The 17,927-nt window shown below is 34.8% G+C and overlaps 2 protein-coding genes and 1 long non-coding RNA gene across 3 annotated transcripts; 1 reads left to right on the forward strand and 2 right to left on the reverse strand.

Moving 5' to 3' along the window:
• LOC121725300 lies at window positions 1–11,502 on the reverse strand. Its single transcript, XR_006035359.1, has 3 exons — window positions 11,440–11,502; window positions 11,066–11,071; window positions 1–13 (listed from the first exon to the last, which is right to left on the reverse strand). It is a non-coding gene; the product is annotated as an uncharacterized LOC121725300 (long non-coding RNA).
• On the forward strand, window positions 2,319–9,419 carry LOC121725298 (ras-related C3 botulinum toxin substrate 1). Its single transcript, XM_042112189.1, has 6 exons — window positions 2,319–2,469; window positions 2,575–2,700; window positions 2,856–3,005; window positions 3,223–3,305; window positions 3,621–3,781; window positions 8,283–9,419. Exons 2-6 carry the CDS (start codon window positions 2,585–2,587, stop codon window positions 8,358–8,360), a joined length of 588 nt encoding a protein of 195 aa, XP_041968123.1. The 5' UTR covers window positions 2,319–2,469; window positions 2,575–2,584; the 3' UTR covers window positions 8,361–9,419.
• A 3,750-nt stretch (window positions 11,503–15,252) lies between the features above and the next one.
• On the reverse strand, window positions 15,253–17,325 carry LOC121725307 (leucine-rich repeat protein soc-2 homolog). Its single transcript, XM_042112197.1, has one exon. It carries the CDS (start codon window positions 17,039–17,041, stop codon window positions 15,338–15,340), a length of 1,704 nt encoding a protein of 567 aa, XP_041968131.1. The 5' UTR covers window positions 17,042–17,325; the 3' UTR covers window positions 15,253–15,337.
• Window positions 17,326–17,927: the final 602 nt, after the last annotated feature.

The following is a 17,927-nucleotide window of genomic DNA, read 5'->3' on the forward strand; positions in this document are numbered from 1 at the left end:
CAATAGAGATTGACTCTGTTGAATCGAAACCAAATCGATAAAAAAGGGCGGCCATCTTAAATCGCCGGCACCACTGAAATGTCAGTACGAAATCGATAATTTCGATTGCAATTCCTTTACGAAGTGATTCGATATTTTTAAATAATCGATTAATTTTTGTTAGGTAACTTCCTTACTATTGTCAATTATAATGTGTCACGCATATAATCATAAAACGCACAAACTATAAGTTGTCGGTAAGGTATTGATTTTTTGGTATCAATCGATGCAGGATGTTTTATTCTACTACATATTTCGAATTTAGGACAAAATATTTGAATTTGTAAATGTTATATACATCCTTAAGTTAACTTTTAAAAATATTAACGGACTCGTTAACTTCCGTTAATAAGCAGAAGTCCGTTAATCGTTAATCCGATGCCTACTATTTACCGCACGGCACCGCGGTGCGGCGCGAAAACAGGTTCAGACTTCAGACAGTTAATATGAAACGACAAGTGCCGGGCGGGCGGACAGCGCGGCGCCGCGGCACGGCAGCAGCGAAACAAAAACAATACTAAATACATTTTCAGGCGCATGCGAGTAAGAAGAGATTTTTTTCGTTTTACCATTTCATTACTCAGCGCCGGTGCTTATAGAGAGAGTGATTTGTTTATTGTTATTATAAATCATTTGCATGTTGATAAAGAAGAGTGCAGTATAATTTAGTTAGGTAGAATACAATAATTATAGAAGTATTTTGTTTTGTTCCTAACGTGTTAACTTCCAAAACCTTAAACCAACAGGTTTTGTATGTACACTAAAGCAGTGATTTAAGTTACAACAAGGCCATATTACACATATTAACAGATTAACGATTAACGTTAACTTGCGTTAATTTGTCCGAAATGTAACACTTTAACGATTAACGAAGGTAACATTTTTTTTAACGGATTATCGATTAACGAAGTTAACTATTTCATTAACGGTGCCCAGCTATGAGTATAGTTAATCGATATCATGACTTTCTTTCATCATAATGTGCTTCGAAATAATCGACAAATAGAAATATTATAGAAATGGAAATATTAAAAATACTTATTCGCGATGAATGAGGACATTTTAATTACTTTAGTTCAAAAATATGAAGAACTTTACAATCTAAAACTTCAACATTGTCATAACCAACTGAGATTGTAGAGGTTTTAGAATAAAGTAAAGTTAAAAAAAAAAAATAGTTGTCATGACTTTCTTGACAAACTATATCTTCGACCATTATTTGACTGTTTTATATATATTTTTTAAGATTTCAGGATGTTTTGACTGAGTATTCGTATTTACATTTATTTTTTTCATAACTTTTTGAGGATTGTATTATAATTTATTTTAGATTCTATTTAAATATCTGTTTGTTATTAATTATAGTAATAAACCATGATTTTTTTCTATTTAAAAATATTTCCACGCCCTAGAGGCAGAAATTGTGAACTATAAAAATAATAATAATAAGAACATTGTAACCAATTTCATGGAAATAAAGACTTACTTACTTACTTACTTAAAAAACTTTTTTCGACTTATATGAATGTACCCAAAAAATCTTTTTTCATCTTCAAATTAATCAGGATATTTATTAGAAGAGCATTTCTGCTTCATTTTTGAGCTTATATTATGAAACCATATCTTTCATTTCCTCCTATTTCTCTTTTCCTCTTCTGATAAAATACAGCTAATTACAAGAACATCCTCGCACTACTCGTATCATCCTCCATAATGCAAATGCACGCAGGCTCTGACGGACTAAGAATAACTAATTACTAAATTGCCGATGCGGAATCCGAATGCAGTGAACGCACCCCATCGGCATTTCATAAATGACGACGCTCTGTACGCTCCGATTCCGATCCAGTGGACGCGCAGCTTTAACAACACGAAACTGTACGAACTGCGAAGACCATAAAGTTAATATACCTAGCGGAATAGAGAAACAAAGGCCTGAGCAAGAGAGATGTCACTATCAGTAACACTGCGTGGTAAAAAGAGACGTGTGATACATGACAGTAGCACTCTTTTTTGACGTCCAGTCGCCACGTGCCGCACGATGACAATTTAACCTCATGGAAATCATGTTCAATCATGCTTGTGTAAGTGTATACGTACACATATTTTTACACACAGATGAAACCAATTTCGGTTTCGTTTGACAGCTCAAGGTTGTTGCTCTATTCCGCTAGATATATTAACTTTATGACGAAGACAAAGTATTACTTTGTCAAGTAAAGAAAATGGCAACACTGAACACATCGTCATACGTCATACCTAATCTGTGACATCGTCTTTATCTTTCAAGTTTTAGTGCATTTTTTTGGAATTTGGGATGATAAAAACACAGTAAAATTGTGATTTCTTGATAAAAATCTAAAAGATTTATCAAACTTCCAGAATTTATAAATTGAAAGTGATTCTTTACTCCAGGAAATACTCGAAGAGGTATGATCTGTGTATATTTTATCGTGGGCTTCATTTTTAGTTTTTCGTGACTCATAGGTTGGGCTATTTATTTATGATTATTATTTAATTGTTGTCTAATTCTAGATAATTTAAGATGTCAGCAGGAAGACCTATCAAGTGTGTTGTGGTGGGAGACGGTACCGTTGGCAAAACTTGTATGTTAATATCGTATACAACCGATAGTTTTCCGGGAGAATATGTTCCAACTGTGTAAGTAAATCCTCAATAAATCGCCTTTTTTTACTTTCACATCTTATTATGTATGATATCTTTCTGTAAACGTAAAAAAATATGTGTAACCTTTAGTTTCGATAGCTTTCCTATTCCAATAAGATACTTGTTATGATTGGTAATACTTTTTACAGCTTTGACAATTATTCGGCTCCTATGGTTGTGGACGGTGTGGCAGTGTCCCTAGGCCTCTGGGATACTGCGGGACAAGAGGACTACGACAGACTGAGACCACTTAGTTACCCACAGACAGATGTCTTCCTGATATGTTTTAGTGTAACAAGGTATGACTAGACAACTAACACAATAAATAAATAAAATACAAAGTAATTAATAATATATATATTTACCCTGTGAACATGCTACAGAACCTTACCATCTTCATCTCATATTTTGTGTTACAATATTGGATTACTTGGATTACTTGTCGACTGTGTTTCTAAATATTTTGTTAGTATATATCAATTGATAACAATAAGTAAATTTTTATTATATTTTTAGTCCATCTTCTTATGAGAATGTCACATCAAAATGGTATCCTGAAATAAAACACCACTGTCCTGATGCGCCAATAATTTTGGTTGGTAAGTAGAACTATTATTTTACCTACACTTTTGTATGTTAAAAAATGTTATCCTATAAATGCTTGCTTTTTGTTTCCCTTTACTTGAATCTTTTAAATAGAAATCCATCTATATTATATATATGTATGTGCTGTAATGCTAAGTGTTCTCATTTGAAAGACAGGGTGTAATAACCCTTTGTATTTTGCAATGTCTTTTAAGAATTTGATTACATAACTCTTATTACTTCTTTGAATACACACAATAAAACTGTTGATTCATTTTTAACAATTGTGAGAAAACATGTTAACCTTCATATAACATTTGTGATTGTAGGTACAAAAATAGATTTACGAGATGATCGTGAAACTCTCAGCTTGCTATCTGAACAAGGAATGTCTCCCTTAAAAAGAGAACAAGGACAGAAGTTAGCAAATAAAATACGAGCCGTAAAGTATATGGAGTGTTCTGCTTTGACACAGCGTGGGTTGAAACAGGTGAGTAACAAGAATAAATTATATATTATTTTAAAAAGTTTATGGCTGTACTGCTATAAAACTTTACATAGTATGATCAAGGTTTTAATTTACCTCTAACCAATTCTAGCAATCTTGCAAGTTGTTATTGTAGTTTGAGATCAAATTTTTTTTCATAAAGCAGCTGTGTAAACTCTTTTACTTGAAAATAATTTATGTCGGCAATACCATTAGAAATGTGAAGGAATATTATTGTAAAATTTCATCTTAGTAGTTTTAACACATCTAATAAATCCATCCTTCTTTGCAAACTTTCACAAATTTCAAAAACAATCCAGTTGAAATACGTTTAGATTCTGCCACTGCTCCTCGCGCCGCCGGCAATGTTGCGCTGAATACTTCTGCAGAAGTAACGACGCGAGTAAGCGTTTACTCTCAGGCCGGTATAAATAGTTTATAGTTAATAGTTCGGTTCGGCTCTATGATTAGTCCAAATTTAGACAGCCAACCAATCACAGAGCCTGAACCGTGTCTTGAGACCGAGATGCATCTTGAGTACTGACTATTTATACCGGCCAGTCCTCTTCATACTTGCTGCATCAGGCAGTAGCAGCAGCATGACGTGTGGCAGCGGGAGTAACTGTTTAATTCTCGCGCTGCCCACTTCCTTGCCCGACAGGGCCGAATCTAAATGGCACATTAGAGTTAAATTGTTCATTGAACTATTGCTTCTTCTCTCTTTGTGAGAAACGGCCCATTAGAGTTAGAATCGTTCATTGACCTATTGCTTCTTGTCTCATTGATATTATTATGCACTCAAACATATTTGTACCATAACACACACATTATGCGAGCTGGATACCAATATTTTCGTGCGAATATGAAAGACAACAGCTATTCTCCGTTTGTCTTTGCTTTGATCTACGAAATATGGCATAGTTTCGTAAACATAATGTGTGTACATTATTATAATATTTTACTCGGCTTTGTGTTTGAACAGACTCTTCACTTTATATTACTTTTTTATTTGATCTGAGGCTTTAAAATGATTTAACACATTAAAATTTAGTGTCTTATATAATTTTAAAGCCCAATCTACTACATTAGACTGTTATGCAATTATGATATAACACTAATGATAAAATTGTTGGAAGTTTCGTTAATTTTTTTTTTTTCACTTTTGAGTACTGCTGCTTGGCGATCTGTGTTTCACAATCAGCCATTTTTGTGGAGGGTAGTTGAGGTTTTTTGGATTTGAGAGCAGAGAAAGCTTAGTAGATGCTTTTACTCCTATGATGGATCGATTTTGTAGTTATTGGTCAAATCCAAGGTTTAGTGTTGGTACACTATGTCTTCCCAATCTGGACTCTGGAGTGAGTGACACTTCCTGTGCCAGCAAGTCTTGATGCCAGTGTGTTGGTGTGTTTGGCTATTCTTTCTTGATAGGTTTTGCTGTGTTTTGGATCTCTTCCTTAACCATGCTCATTCCAAGGTCTTTGTAAACAAGCTTGTTAGAAAGATAGTATGGTATTTTTAGCATTGTTCTTAGTGCTTTACTTTGGAAACATTCTAGTATCTCAATGTTACTGTTGCTGGCAGTACTCCATAACTGGATACCATATGTCCAGATGGGTTTAAGGATGGCCTTGTAAATTGATATTTTGCATTCTGATGAGAGACTTGCTTTTGGACCTGTGAGCCAGTACATAGATCTAAGTTTTGTGTCAAGTTGTTTCCTTTTCGTTCAAATATGTTCTCTCCAAGTACTCCAAGCCTGCGATCCAAATGCATGCCCAGGTATTTTGCATCATCAGCCTGAACAATATCTTTGTTGTGTAATTTTATCGGAGGACATGTATGTTTTCCTCAGAGTGAATGTTACGTGGACCGACTTGTCCTGATTTGCCTGAATACGCCAGTCATCGAGCCAGGTTTCTACTTGACTGACGTGTGCTTGTAATTTGGCTGATGCTATTGTAGGATTTTCATCCACGGAGAGGAAGGCTGTGTCGTCAGCATATGTTGCCGTTGTTGTGTCATCACTAATTGACAGGTCTGCAGTGAAGATGAGATAAAGCACTGGACCAAGTATGCTTCCTTGCGGGACTCCTGACAAAATTTCGCATAATGCCGAGGTTTCATCGCCGATTTTAACATCAAAACATCTTCCATTTAGGTACGACTTGAGTATGAGAAAAAAGCAAGCAGCAAGAGGTAATAACTTTTTTTAGTTTAAATAGGAGCCCCTCGTGCCACACTTTGTCGAATTTCTGACTGATGTCTAGAAAGACAGTAGAGCAATACTTTTTACTTTCTAACGAATGGCTTATGGCGTCTGTGAGTCGGTGAATCTGTTCTATTGTTCCATGTTGTTGCCTGAATCCGAACTGGTGGTTAGGGATTACATGAGGTAAGTGTTGAAGCATCCGGTTTAGCAGGATTTTTTCCATTAATTTGCCCAGTAAAGGTAAAAGACTTATCGGTCTATATGACTTTACTTTATGTAATGGTTTGCCAGGTTTTGGGATCATAATGATCTGGGCAATTTTCCATTGAGCAGGGAAGAACTCGAGTCGAAAGCAGGCGTTAATTATTGCAGTAATGAAGATAACACCTTTTTTAGGCAGTTGTTTCAGCAATTTTGCATCTACCTGGTCGAAACCCGGCGCTTTGCCAACTTTTAACCTTGAGATTTCTTTGCAAATTTCTCTTGGGCTTGCACTTTTAATTGGTGGACACATTTGAAGTGGTGAATCAAGATATTCTTGGACTAGTTGATCATGGGCTGGGTTTGTACATGGTAATGGCTTAAAAACTGATGCAAGATGTTCCTTGTAGACTTGTGCCTTAGCGGAGTTGGTCCTTGCCCAGTTACCAGATGGATCTTTAATCGGTGGAATGTGAGCTGTAGGCCTTTTCAGCCTTTTAGTGATCTTCCAAAGTGAATAGTTAGTGTCCTTGTAAGGTGTTAGGTTGGCTAGCTGATTTTGCAAGTGGTCATCTTCCGCGTGTGAAAGTTTCGTTCATTGAATGACATATTCAAAATTCTTTCTCGTGTCATGGACACATGGACCATCCGTTCTTATGCTGTCTTGTAGTTTAATAATTTATGTAATACACATTGTATTATGTCATTAGTTAGAAATATTAATGGCCTAAGCGGCACCTACTGTTATAGTTGTATAGTTAGTTAGGTCTTAATACCTTGATCGTGGAATCGCAGACAAAATAGATTTTCAATTGTTATGCGACAGCTGGGTGCCCCTTTGGGATTGATGGGTTAAGAGGATACAACAGGGGCTAGAGAAATGAAAAAAAAGTACGTGTAATATCTATAGCTGTCTCCCTTACCTCAAGCCTATACCGCAGAACGCGATCGAGACAACTGCAGAAAATCCAGAAAATCAACGATTCGTTGTCCCCTGATTCCTTCTCCAAAACTTAACCGATTTAAGTACTTTTTTCATTAAATATTAAAAAAAGGCTTGAGCTGTGTTCCTATGTTTTGCTTTTTTTGTATAATCTAGCCAAATCTGTTTTCTGGACGTTTGAACACAGCGGAAAATCTGGCCATTTTTTTTGGGTTTTTGAACGTTCATATCTTATTTAATAATTAAATTATGAAAAAAAAGAAAACATAGGGACATTGTATTAGTGGCCGCTGATATTCAGGAAAAAAATTATAACTCTACTAGCATTATCCAGGGAGGAAACAGGGGACAACGTTTGTATGGAAAAAAGGGCGGTGTGGAATCCTCTTAATATACCTTTATACACACTTGTTAGTAATAAAGCCATGATGGATTACCTTGATTGCTACTATGACTGTAAAGAGTATAGTTTGCATGATCGACGTCTATAATGGGCAATAATAGACGAATATCTAGTTGCATTCTCTAATTTATCATGTTTGTTATCACTTATATTGGTCCATCATAGCATTCACATAGGTATATCTATATATTAATACGTGAGCCAAAAACTTTGTATCCCTTTTTACGAAAAATGGGGAAACGTAGGTGAATGAAATTTTGCACAGTTATAGTTTATATGGTGAAGGAGTGCATCGAGCTAATATTATTTTCAAATTATGCTTTTATCATACATTTTTTTAACAAATAAAACATTACACACACACAAGGAAAAATGACAGATTTTTGAGTGACAAGACCTATACATACGAATTATACTCTTTTATTTATGGTTGAAGTCTGTTGACAGCAAGGTGACAAATTGAAAATGGATTATAGTTTTTTTTAATTGAATCTTAGATGCTATTAGACAATGCTTACACAGCCAGTCTGAGATCAGCTGAGTCCCAGAGACAAGAGTTGAAAAAAATATGATAAAGTCAATATTTTTTTACAAAATATAGGTAGTCCTAATGTCGTTGAAACTAAGGTCGAATTTCGACCATTGGGCGATCTCTAGTATTATGCAATATGCATATTGAAATTGGTCTGACACATTTGCTTTTGCTAGAGTCTGAGGTGTATTAAAATATATGTTTTATATTTTTCAGGTGTTTGATGAAGCCGTTCGCGCCGTACTGAGACCGGAGCCGCAAAAGAGACATCAGAGGAAATGTTTGATCATGTAAATATAGCACATACTGAGAAAATGTGGCAAAATATTAATTTATTGTATTGCATTTAGATGTATGCAAGAATCTCAGTGACAGTAATAATATGTTTCTACGCCAATTCTACTTTTGGATGTCATGACACATTTTATGTTGGGTATTTTGGAGATCAATGCTGAACGTGTACATTTCGATCTTATAACTATAATTATAAGGTCTAAAAGGCACTAGGTTTATTTGCGTCCGTACCTACTTTCATATTGTGCCATAATTTGCAAATTGTGATAAGTCTCGTGTTGATCAATAGCATCACAATAAATAATTTATACTTTGCTACATAATACCTATGTGTAAAAAAATGTAACAAAAATACCAAAGATTTATACATAGTTTTAAGTTTTCATTTAGTCCTCGTTAGGCTGAACAAAATGGTTGGAAACAAATTGTTACTGTTAGTCGCGTCTAGATGATATTATTTTTATAATATTACGAACCTCAATAACTCAAAGTTTTGGAATAAATATTATAATGTAACGCGAACGTTAAGGACTGACGATAGATACTAGTGTTTATGAACTAATTTTTTTTTTCAATTATATTTGTACTGATAGGCATTTACAATGTAACAGCATTTTAACAATATTAGATCTAACGGAAAGAATAATCTGTGGACTGAAATATTATTAAAGATCAAACAATTTTAGATTTGAAAACAAAATATTATGATAGTAACTTAACATTTATAGCAGCTATTATCTTTTAGAAAATGAATACATATTTGATAAGTAAAAAAAATTTGATCTTTAAAAAAATATCACACATCCAAGTATTTCCCAACTATGTAAATGTCTTGAGAACTTGATTGTATGTAGATTTTTGAGTCAGAAAAGGATGTAGTTAGTAAAGCCTCAATATTGGCAACTTGTATAATACATTAACCTTCATATCCCCGGGGGGTAAATAGTTGGTACAAAATGGGTTGTAAGTTCTGAGATCCATCTTCTTAGCGACCTAGAAGCGCAACCAGCTTGTAAGAGCGCTTACAGACGAACGGCACGTGTCGGCGGCAGTCAACGGCAGTCGGCGGCAGTCGACGGCAGCCGTCGACAGTTTATCACGCTTGCAGTTGTGACGTACCGAGTAAAAGTAAGCGTCCACAGGTCGGTATCGTACGCAACGGACGTATCGCATCAAACGGATATTTTTTTTACAGTACGTCCACTGTATCGGCAGCGTACTGATTACCGACTAGCCACTATGTTTATCTTCAAATTAGTCCAAAGTTCCTAAGTCAAAATTTCTGCTTTCGACTTTCCATCCACACCACCCTTTTGAGCATTCATTTACTAGGCTAGTCGGTAATACAGACGCTGCCGATTCAACGGACGTACTGTGAAAAAATTATCCGTTTGATGCGAGACGTCCATTGCGTACGATACCGACCTGTGGAGGCTTACCTTTAGGCGGTACGTCACAATTGGGGGCCTACCATCACCTATACTAAGTTTGACAGATAAGCAATATTACTTTAACTTCAAGCTAGCGATCTTAAGGGAGATCGCTAAAAATCTCCCTAAAAAAGTTGATATTTCACAACGGATTTAACAATGTTTTGCATTTTTTACTGGTTTTTAGTAAAAAAAAGTGAGTACGGTAATGTTATTGTAATCTTACAATAAAGTATTCTGGAAACATGATAGTTTTAGGAAAGGTCGTGGTAGGCCCCTTGCAAGCGTCATAAATTTAATTATTTAACTGCTCCAAAACTTAAGGCGAGACCGCACTAACTCTGTTCCATAGAACTGACATTTTGCTAACGTGAAATGCCGTTCGTTTTAAAGCGGTGGCCTTCACTCCAACAAGCACGGACAGTAACGCGCAGGGTTATTATGTATCTTGCGACAACAACGCGACTGCTGTCCGCTGTCAATAAAAAATGTATAGAAAATTTCTGATTAACACCATAATATATTGTACAGTACCTGTCAAACTCCTGTTCCATTGCTTTCGCAAGATATTTAATCACCATGCGGATGCTGCATTAAGGTGGATGACTACACTGCAGCGATCATGCGAAGCGACACTTCACGTTTCATAATACTATAATTTCGTGTCCTTCCACTGCTGCGTGGTGCGCGATATCATACGATTTCATGGAAATAATAATTGGGCATGTCGTGTCGCGTCGCTCAGCTGCAGTGTAGTTACGCATAGTGCTGCCTCACCTTAAATGTTACAGCAGCCTTGTGGTTTTATGAAATTGACCTTAAGTTGGCTGGTTTGCCCGTCGCGATTGCTTAGATCCGGAAATGTTAGCTTGTATGATTTGTGTAACGATGTTATAACCTGAATATCATATTGTACTCAGGTTTTACAAACTATTGAGTCATCTAGGTGTTTATTTCTTATACCGATCATTATTGCGCATAGTATTTTTATATAACGCTTTTTTGAAGCTTTTGAAGGTATTCCAATTTGTGGTTGATTTAAATTGCAAAGAATAGTCGATTAAGTTTCTTTTAAGTATTTCTATTTAATATATTATTATAAAATATATACACAAAATAAATTATTCTTGTGTGTTTCGGATGATTTTTATGTATAATTAGTTATTGCGACTTTCATTAGTATTTTTGTTACTTGGTAAGGAATTCTAAAAGTGATGCTATGATGTCTTTTTTGCTTGCTATGATTATGATCAATTTAGTGTTAATAGTTAAAACTGAAAGCTACGTTTATGCTTTTGTTTATACAGCTATATTTTATACTTGTGTAGTTTGTAATTATGTTTCCGAATCATATATTATACCAAAGTATAAATTATGGACAATATAAATATAAAACAGTGAGCCTTTAGCTTTTGTTACCTATATAGCTTTTTATCGCATACATTATAATTACATGTTATATTACAGAGCGCTGTATTCGTAATTGAATAATAAACTATAGAAAATAAACCAAAATTAAGCATCCCATGCTGATAAATTGTAATTTTGAAGTAATATTTCATTATGCATACAAAATATTTTATATTTACCTTATTGTTAGTACTTGTGTACAGTACAGTGAAAATGTAATATATAGCTTGACCATAAACTGGGAAACTAAAATTTTACCGTACAAAATTGTTGCCATACTTAAGCATTTTTCGTCAAAAATGCTAGATAAGGACCTAACCCCCTTACCCTACTAAGGTAGTAGCTTGACAGCTACTACCTTAGTAGGGTAGGGGGCTAGGTCCTTATCTAGCGCCCTCATTTTTGTCAGCCCATTATGGTCAAGCTGTAGTCTACTATAAACTTAATAACACTGGTTTAATCTAGCTTAGAGGGATACCCTATAAAACTCTACAAATTCAGTGTAGAGAATGATCTTATCAATTTGTATATTATATTATAGTAATAAAGCCAGAAATGTAGCAACGAATTTGACCCCATGGCATCACTGGTTTATATAGCTATTAAGGTCGAAATATTTTTATATGTGAAATAGCTTAAAAATGACAATGCATTTAGTGTGATTGAATACTGCATCGATATTACTCTCGAATACATAGACTGCTTTAAGTTACAGGTGACGCTTCGAAGTTTATGTATATAACTTTATTTATATAAAAAGGAATGCGCAATTTATTTAATAAAATCTTATTGTAATACTGCACTTTATAAATTATTGAATTTACAAACGTATTTTACTTGTATACTCTTTATTAGCGGACCAGCGATTGCCAACCGCACCGCGCCGCGCGGTGTCAGTTCAAAATTATTAGAAACTACCTGCATAATCGCTTTTGTAACGAAACAGCTGTTTTCAGTAGATGATAGTACCATCTACTGAAAACAGCTGTTTTGTTGTTACATTTCTTGATTTCTGTCCTTGGAGATAGATGAAGTTGAAAATATACGTTGAAACACTGGAAACATATTTTATGTTTATAAACAGGTGAAACATTTTGTTTATGAAAAAAAAAACACTATAATTAAACTTTTTAATCGGGACTTAACGCGACTTATTTAAGTAGTAATGCTACTACGAGTACATACTTTTTCTCGACGTTTCGGCCGTGTTGCAACGGCCGTGGTCACGAGGGGACTGCAGGAGCGCGACGTCTTCGTTTGCACCGGGCGGTCGGTTCTACGACTACCCTCGAGTTTATAATATATAAATAACGAATAAAAAACACTATTTTATTAACACATTTATTTCACTTCTGGCTTAACATCAATTATTATAAACTAAATTAAGCAATTTTGAATTTTAGTCCATTCTAATGTGGGGTACATTTAATACATTTATGGATATTAAGAGAAACATTTTAATTAAAATATAGCTGCAGCTGAATTTTGAGGAAATGTTTAATCTAAAAGTTCAGGCCATGGCTAAACAATTATTTTTTATTATAAATTTAATTCTGGAGTGGGCTTAACATCTCCATTAAAACACTATGCCAAGAACATAAAGGTTACTGGAAGAATTTCTAAAATAGTAAACAAAAATAAGAGACAATAAAACATAATATAATATCATATCAAAAATCATCAAGATATTTTATTATTTAAAATTCATTTAATTTCGAAAAATGTTGCCCATTGTATTAACTGAGTCATGATTTCATGAAACATTATAGAACAGTGTTTTACAAACTTTTTTATGATGCGACCTGGAATGATAAAATATTTCGCGATCCCTTAGCTTTTTAATCATGTTGTATGTATGTTTATAAATATGTATATCCTTTTGTTAAAATTCTCCTACTCATATAAATATCTTAATTCTTTTTTTTCTGAAATACACAGTCCTCTCAACCTCTTGCGACCCCCCAGGATTCGAGACCCATAGGTTGAAAAACACTGTAGAATATTTAATAAACAATAGGCATTGTCTGATGTACTGGCTAATGTCTCTGATGCCCAAATTGAAGAAGTACCTAATGACTAGTAGTACTATTTTATTATATTTTATGGACTCCTGCACTGGAACTTAGAAGTTTAGTGATAAGCGCATAATTTAATTATTATAAAAAGTAGTTCATAAAAAATAGGCTTACCTAAAGAAAATTATTATGGCTACATAATCCTAAGAATTTAAGAAAAAATCAAATTAAATCTATAATATGTCCTCTCCTTTCATGTTTGGGCCAATAATTAGCATTAATTTAAATACAGCTTTAATTTAATACTATTTTAAATGCAACATTGATCAGATAACAAATACGGCTGCACATTTCAAAACCTAGCATCTTGCCCAATTCCCCACAGTAATTGCACTAACATCTTGTTAACATGTCATTTGTGTTTTCAGAACCTCTTTTAGTAGCTATGAAACTTAAACCATCAAAGATCTAGATTTTAAAATGGTACAACCAAGTACTTATATCTACCTATCTACAATAACCTTATTGGCTTGAAGAAAATTATTATAACATGTATAGAAGCAGAGTGTCATGGGATTGTATCCCATGGAAAGAAAAAGGCCTATAGGCATCTATTTCCTCTTAAAGGGCATTAAGCTGGGTCCAGAGTTCAGACGAGTGTAACGTGTATCGTAATTCACCGTGTAATGTAACACGAATTCTACGTGTGGACGGCACTACGAGCATAACATGTAACGCTCGGGGTTTATCCATCGGCTGTCGGGCTCGTTTGGACAATTCGCTTTGAGTTCATGTTCCGTCCACACTAAAATTACACGTAATCTTACATTACACGTTACACTTGTCTGGACCCGGCTTAAGAAACAAAGACAGATATAACATAACTATGTTGCTCTTTGTTTTATACATTGAAAAATTCATATGACAGACAGAGCCAGCAACAGGGATAAGTTAGTCCTTTCAATTGATGTTTACTAATAAGGCAGAGGGCGCAATTAGTAGGTAACTTTTTCATATTCAGATATTATTTTCTTCACTAAGACAAATATTATTTTTTATAATGTCAAACACTGCCTCACAAGTAGGGATTTTTGTTGCAAGTTTTTACAGATTATATAAAAATAATATCTGAGCAAAATTAGGCTTTTCAAGATATGATTAGTCTTAGCAACTACAAGTATACAAATACATGTTATCTGTACACCTAAACATACAGAATAACACTAAAATATTATATAATATAATAACATGCAATACTGCCTAACACATTGAGATCCTTGTAGTATTTAAAATAACAATAATTAAAAATAGGATTGTATCCCATGGAGGTTTAACCCGTTCTACAAGTCTCAGTTAAAAATGTAATAAATAGAATTGATTACAAATTGAACAATTTTTCATGATTTAACTATAGAAAAATAGAGAGCCACAACCCGCAAGATAAGCCAACTGTTAAATTACTCTTACATATTTTATAACTTTTGTATATTTTGGCAACTGTTGATTAAATAATAATATGAGTGTTTATAAAACAAGAATAAGATAATAATTTAATGTCACAATTATTTTCTGTTACACAACATGCTGCATTTTGACTCTCCATGATGTTGAAGTTAATACATAAACCGTTATGCCAATGTGCACACATACATGGACAGTTCTTATGGCGTGACAGCAGCATATGAAATGGATGATAGGTAGTATGGTGTTATACTATGGATAGTGGATACACCTAACAATATGTTATACATACTTATTAGTCAATCAAGATAATCATAACTGCCAAAACTGAAGCATATCTATTATCCGTGCATAATTTCTGCACTAAGCTTTGCCTGTCCTGCAGGTCACTAAAATTCTGCATACAAATCGTCTATAGCATTATTTACAGTACTTTTGAAGTGACGTGTAATAAAATTTCTTAACAAGTGACACCTTGAGATTCCTTATAGAACTTCAATGCATATTCTTCAAAATAAACGGAAGACAGAAGGTAAAAAATGTTATATATTAGAAAATGTCTAATATTATTTCTGCAATAATATGTTCTAAGCACGATAGCAGTTTAAAGACCAGATTAGAACTCATTTCCAGTCATGGTGTGATAATCATTTTCCTCATATCACATAGCTCTATAAGGGCCTTGTGTTTTCAAGTACTGAATTACTAGTGAGGGTCCAGAAGACACCACTTCAGGCGGGAGTGACGTCAGGGGACAATTTTCTATGCTCATTATTTGTAAGCTGACACATAAAGCCAGCTCAAAAGGTAAATTACACAGATTGGGGTTGTCATTTAGATACAAGGATTCAAGATTCTCTAATGTACCTATCTCCTCCGGTAGGTATTGTAAATTGTTTTCTCCCACGCTTAAAAATGTCAAGTTTATTAAATGACCGATGGAGCGTGGCAGAGATGTTAGCTGATTAGATTGAACTATAAGCTTCTTTAACTCCTGCAAAAATCCAATTTCACTGGGAAGGAATTCTAATCTATTTTCTTCCAAATCCAGTACCCTCAATTTTCTTAGATTTCCAATACTAGGTGGTATACGCTTCAAGAGATTATTAGATAGGATCAGAACCTCCAAATTTTCTAGGCTTTGAATATCATCTGGTAATTTAGTCAGCTGATTTGTGCCCAAGTTCAGCTCGACCATATTCAACCATGTGCCAATATCGAGAGGCAAGGAGGTCAGTAAATTTTCTTTCATATTTAGTTTTGTCAAATTCTTTGCTCTCGAAAATATTCCATATGGGATCTTGTCAATTTGGTTGTGCTCCAAGTTTATTGAAGAGACGCTTGTGAATTGTGCTGGTCCTCCGCAAGGGTAACTCATAAAGGAGTTGCGAGACAGTGTGATGCTCGTCAATTCTGTTAGGCTGGACAGTAGACCGTCGGGCAGCTGGGATATAGAATTACCCTCCACATTGAACTCATCCATGTGCTTGCAATTGCTGAGAGTGGAAGGTATAGAAGTGAGCCTGTTGTATCTCAGCCCAATACGAGTTAACGAGTGAAGATTGCCAATTGTTTCTGGTATGTCTAGCAGATCATTGTGCTGTAAATCTAGCGTCGACAAATTAACACAATTGCCAATTTCATGGGGTAAATGCTCAAGGTGATTGTGAGATACATCAAAGGTGACTAAGTTAATTAGTTTCCCGATCCCAGAAGACAGCTCCTTTATTTTATTTTCTCTCAAACTTAGCATTGTGAGATTAGTTAGATTCGCTATGCCGTCTCCGACTACTCTGATTCTATTAAAACGTAGAAATAAAGTTGTTAGAGATGTTAACTTATACACCACATCAGGTATATCACTCAACTTATTATGTCGCAAGTCTAACACTTTCAGGCATTTGATGTTTGCAAGAGAATCCGGGAGGCTCGTCAGAGAGTTCTCGTTTAAAGCTAAAGTTTGAAGATTCGTCAAACAACCGAATTCTGCCGGTAGGGCTACTAACTTGTTTCCGTATAAATAAAATTCCACAAGGTGGGTCAAATCTCGGACGTTTGGAGGGAGTGAAGTGATGGAAGATTTACTTAAATCTAGTCTTTTGACACCTTCGTCTCTACACCTTGTGAATTCTTTAATAACATCTAGGTCGGCTTGGATCGGTTTATTCTTCTTTGCCGTTGGTTTCGGTTTATTTGATTCTGGGTGTTTCACCGTTACGACTTTTGGCCGGGCACCCTCGGTGTTGGTCAGAGAAGCTGCAGATAACTTTTTTTCCCTCATACCGTGATATTTTTCTCTCGGGCTTACGGTACCGATAGAGTCTAGCGCTTCAGAATTATCTCGTGAAGAATTGTCGAGATTCATTACGTTCAATTTTCAAATGGTTAAGGTAATTAATACTTTATTAAGCTTTTATCTTTTAAATTCACACTCTCATCGACATCATTATTTCATATCACACTTCAACGAAAACAATCAATAACTATATTTTCAACAACGATTAGATATTTACAATAACACTGAAGTCTGAACTCTGAACACACATATACGTCTTATAAAACTGTTTTACGAGCAAGACTCACTATTTACGTAAGGCATAATTTCTATGAAATTAATAATTATTTAGTATTAAATTTTTCCTTCGCAATGTATTTTTAATTCATGAGAAAGAGTTGAAGATTATAGAGTATAGACAATAGAGCACTGACAGTAGACAATTGAATGCACAGATAAAAAATAAAACGAAAAATATTCGATGATGTTCCACAATCCACAGAATACAAATTACTCACGGAGATAGAGTCTGGCTAGCGAAAGATGAGACTGGCTTTTTATTCCAAAACTGATTATGGTAACACTGTCATTAACGTCAGTGTCACCTATAGCATCTGTTGTTTATGTGTCAAAGGGTTTTATTTAAGATCAATTAACATAATATTATTGTCCATATATGATAGAAATGTAAACACTAAAATACTATCTAAAATATACAGATATATTATATATACAAACTTTAAATATAAAACTATAAAAAGAAAAACTTGCCCAAGTCGTCCCCATCTGGCAGAGTGCCCAGCAAGCTGACAGCATTGCCACGTTGGATGGCAATTGCTATCCGCTGTGCCAGGTAGCTCCCAGCTCTGGGGTCTCGGGTCGCTTCAACAAGCTTCTTAGATATTCCTCTAAAAAGCTTATGTGCCCCCGGACCCCATGCGCCTAGAGTTTCCACCCCAAACGGTTCAAATATAAG

The sequence above is a fragment of the Aricia agestis genome, chromosome 3, assembly GCF_905147365.1.
Source record: "Aricia agestis chromosome 3, ilAriAges1.1, whole genome shotgun sequence".
Classification (NCBI taxonomy): Eukaryota; Metazoa; Arthropoda; class Insecta; order Lepidoptera; family Lycaenidae; genus Aricia; species Aricia agestis.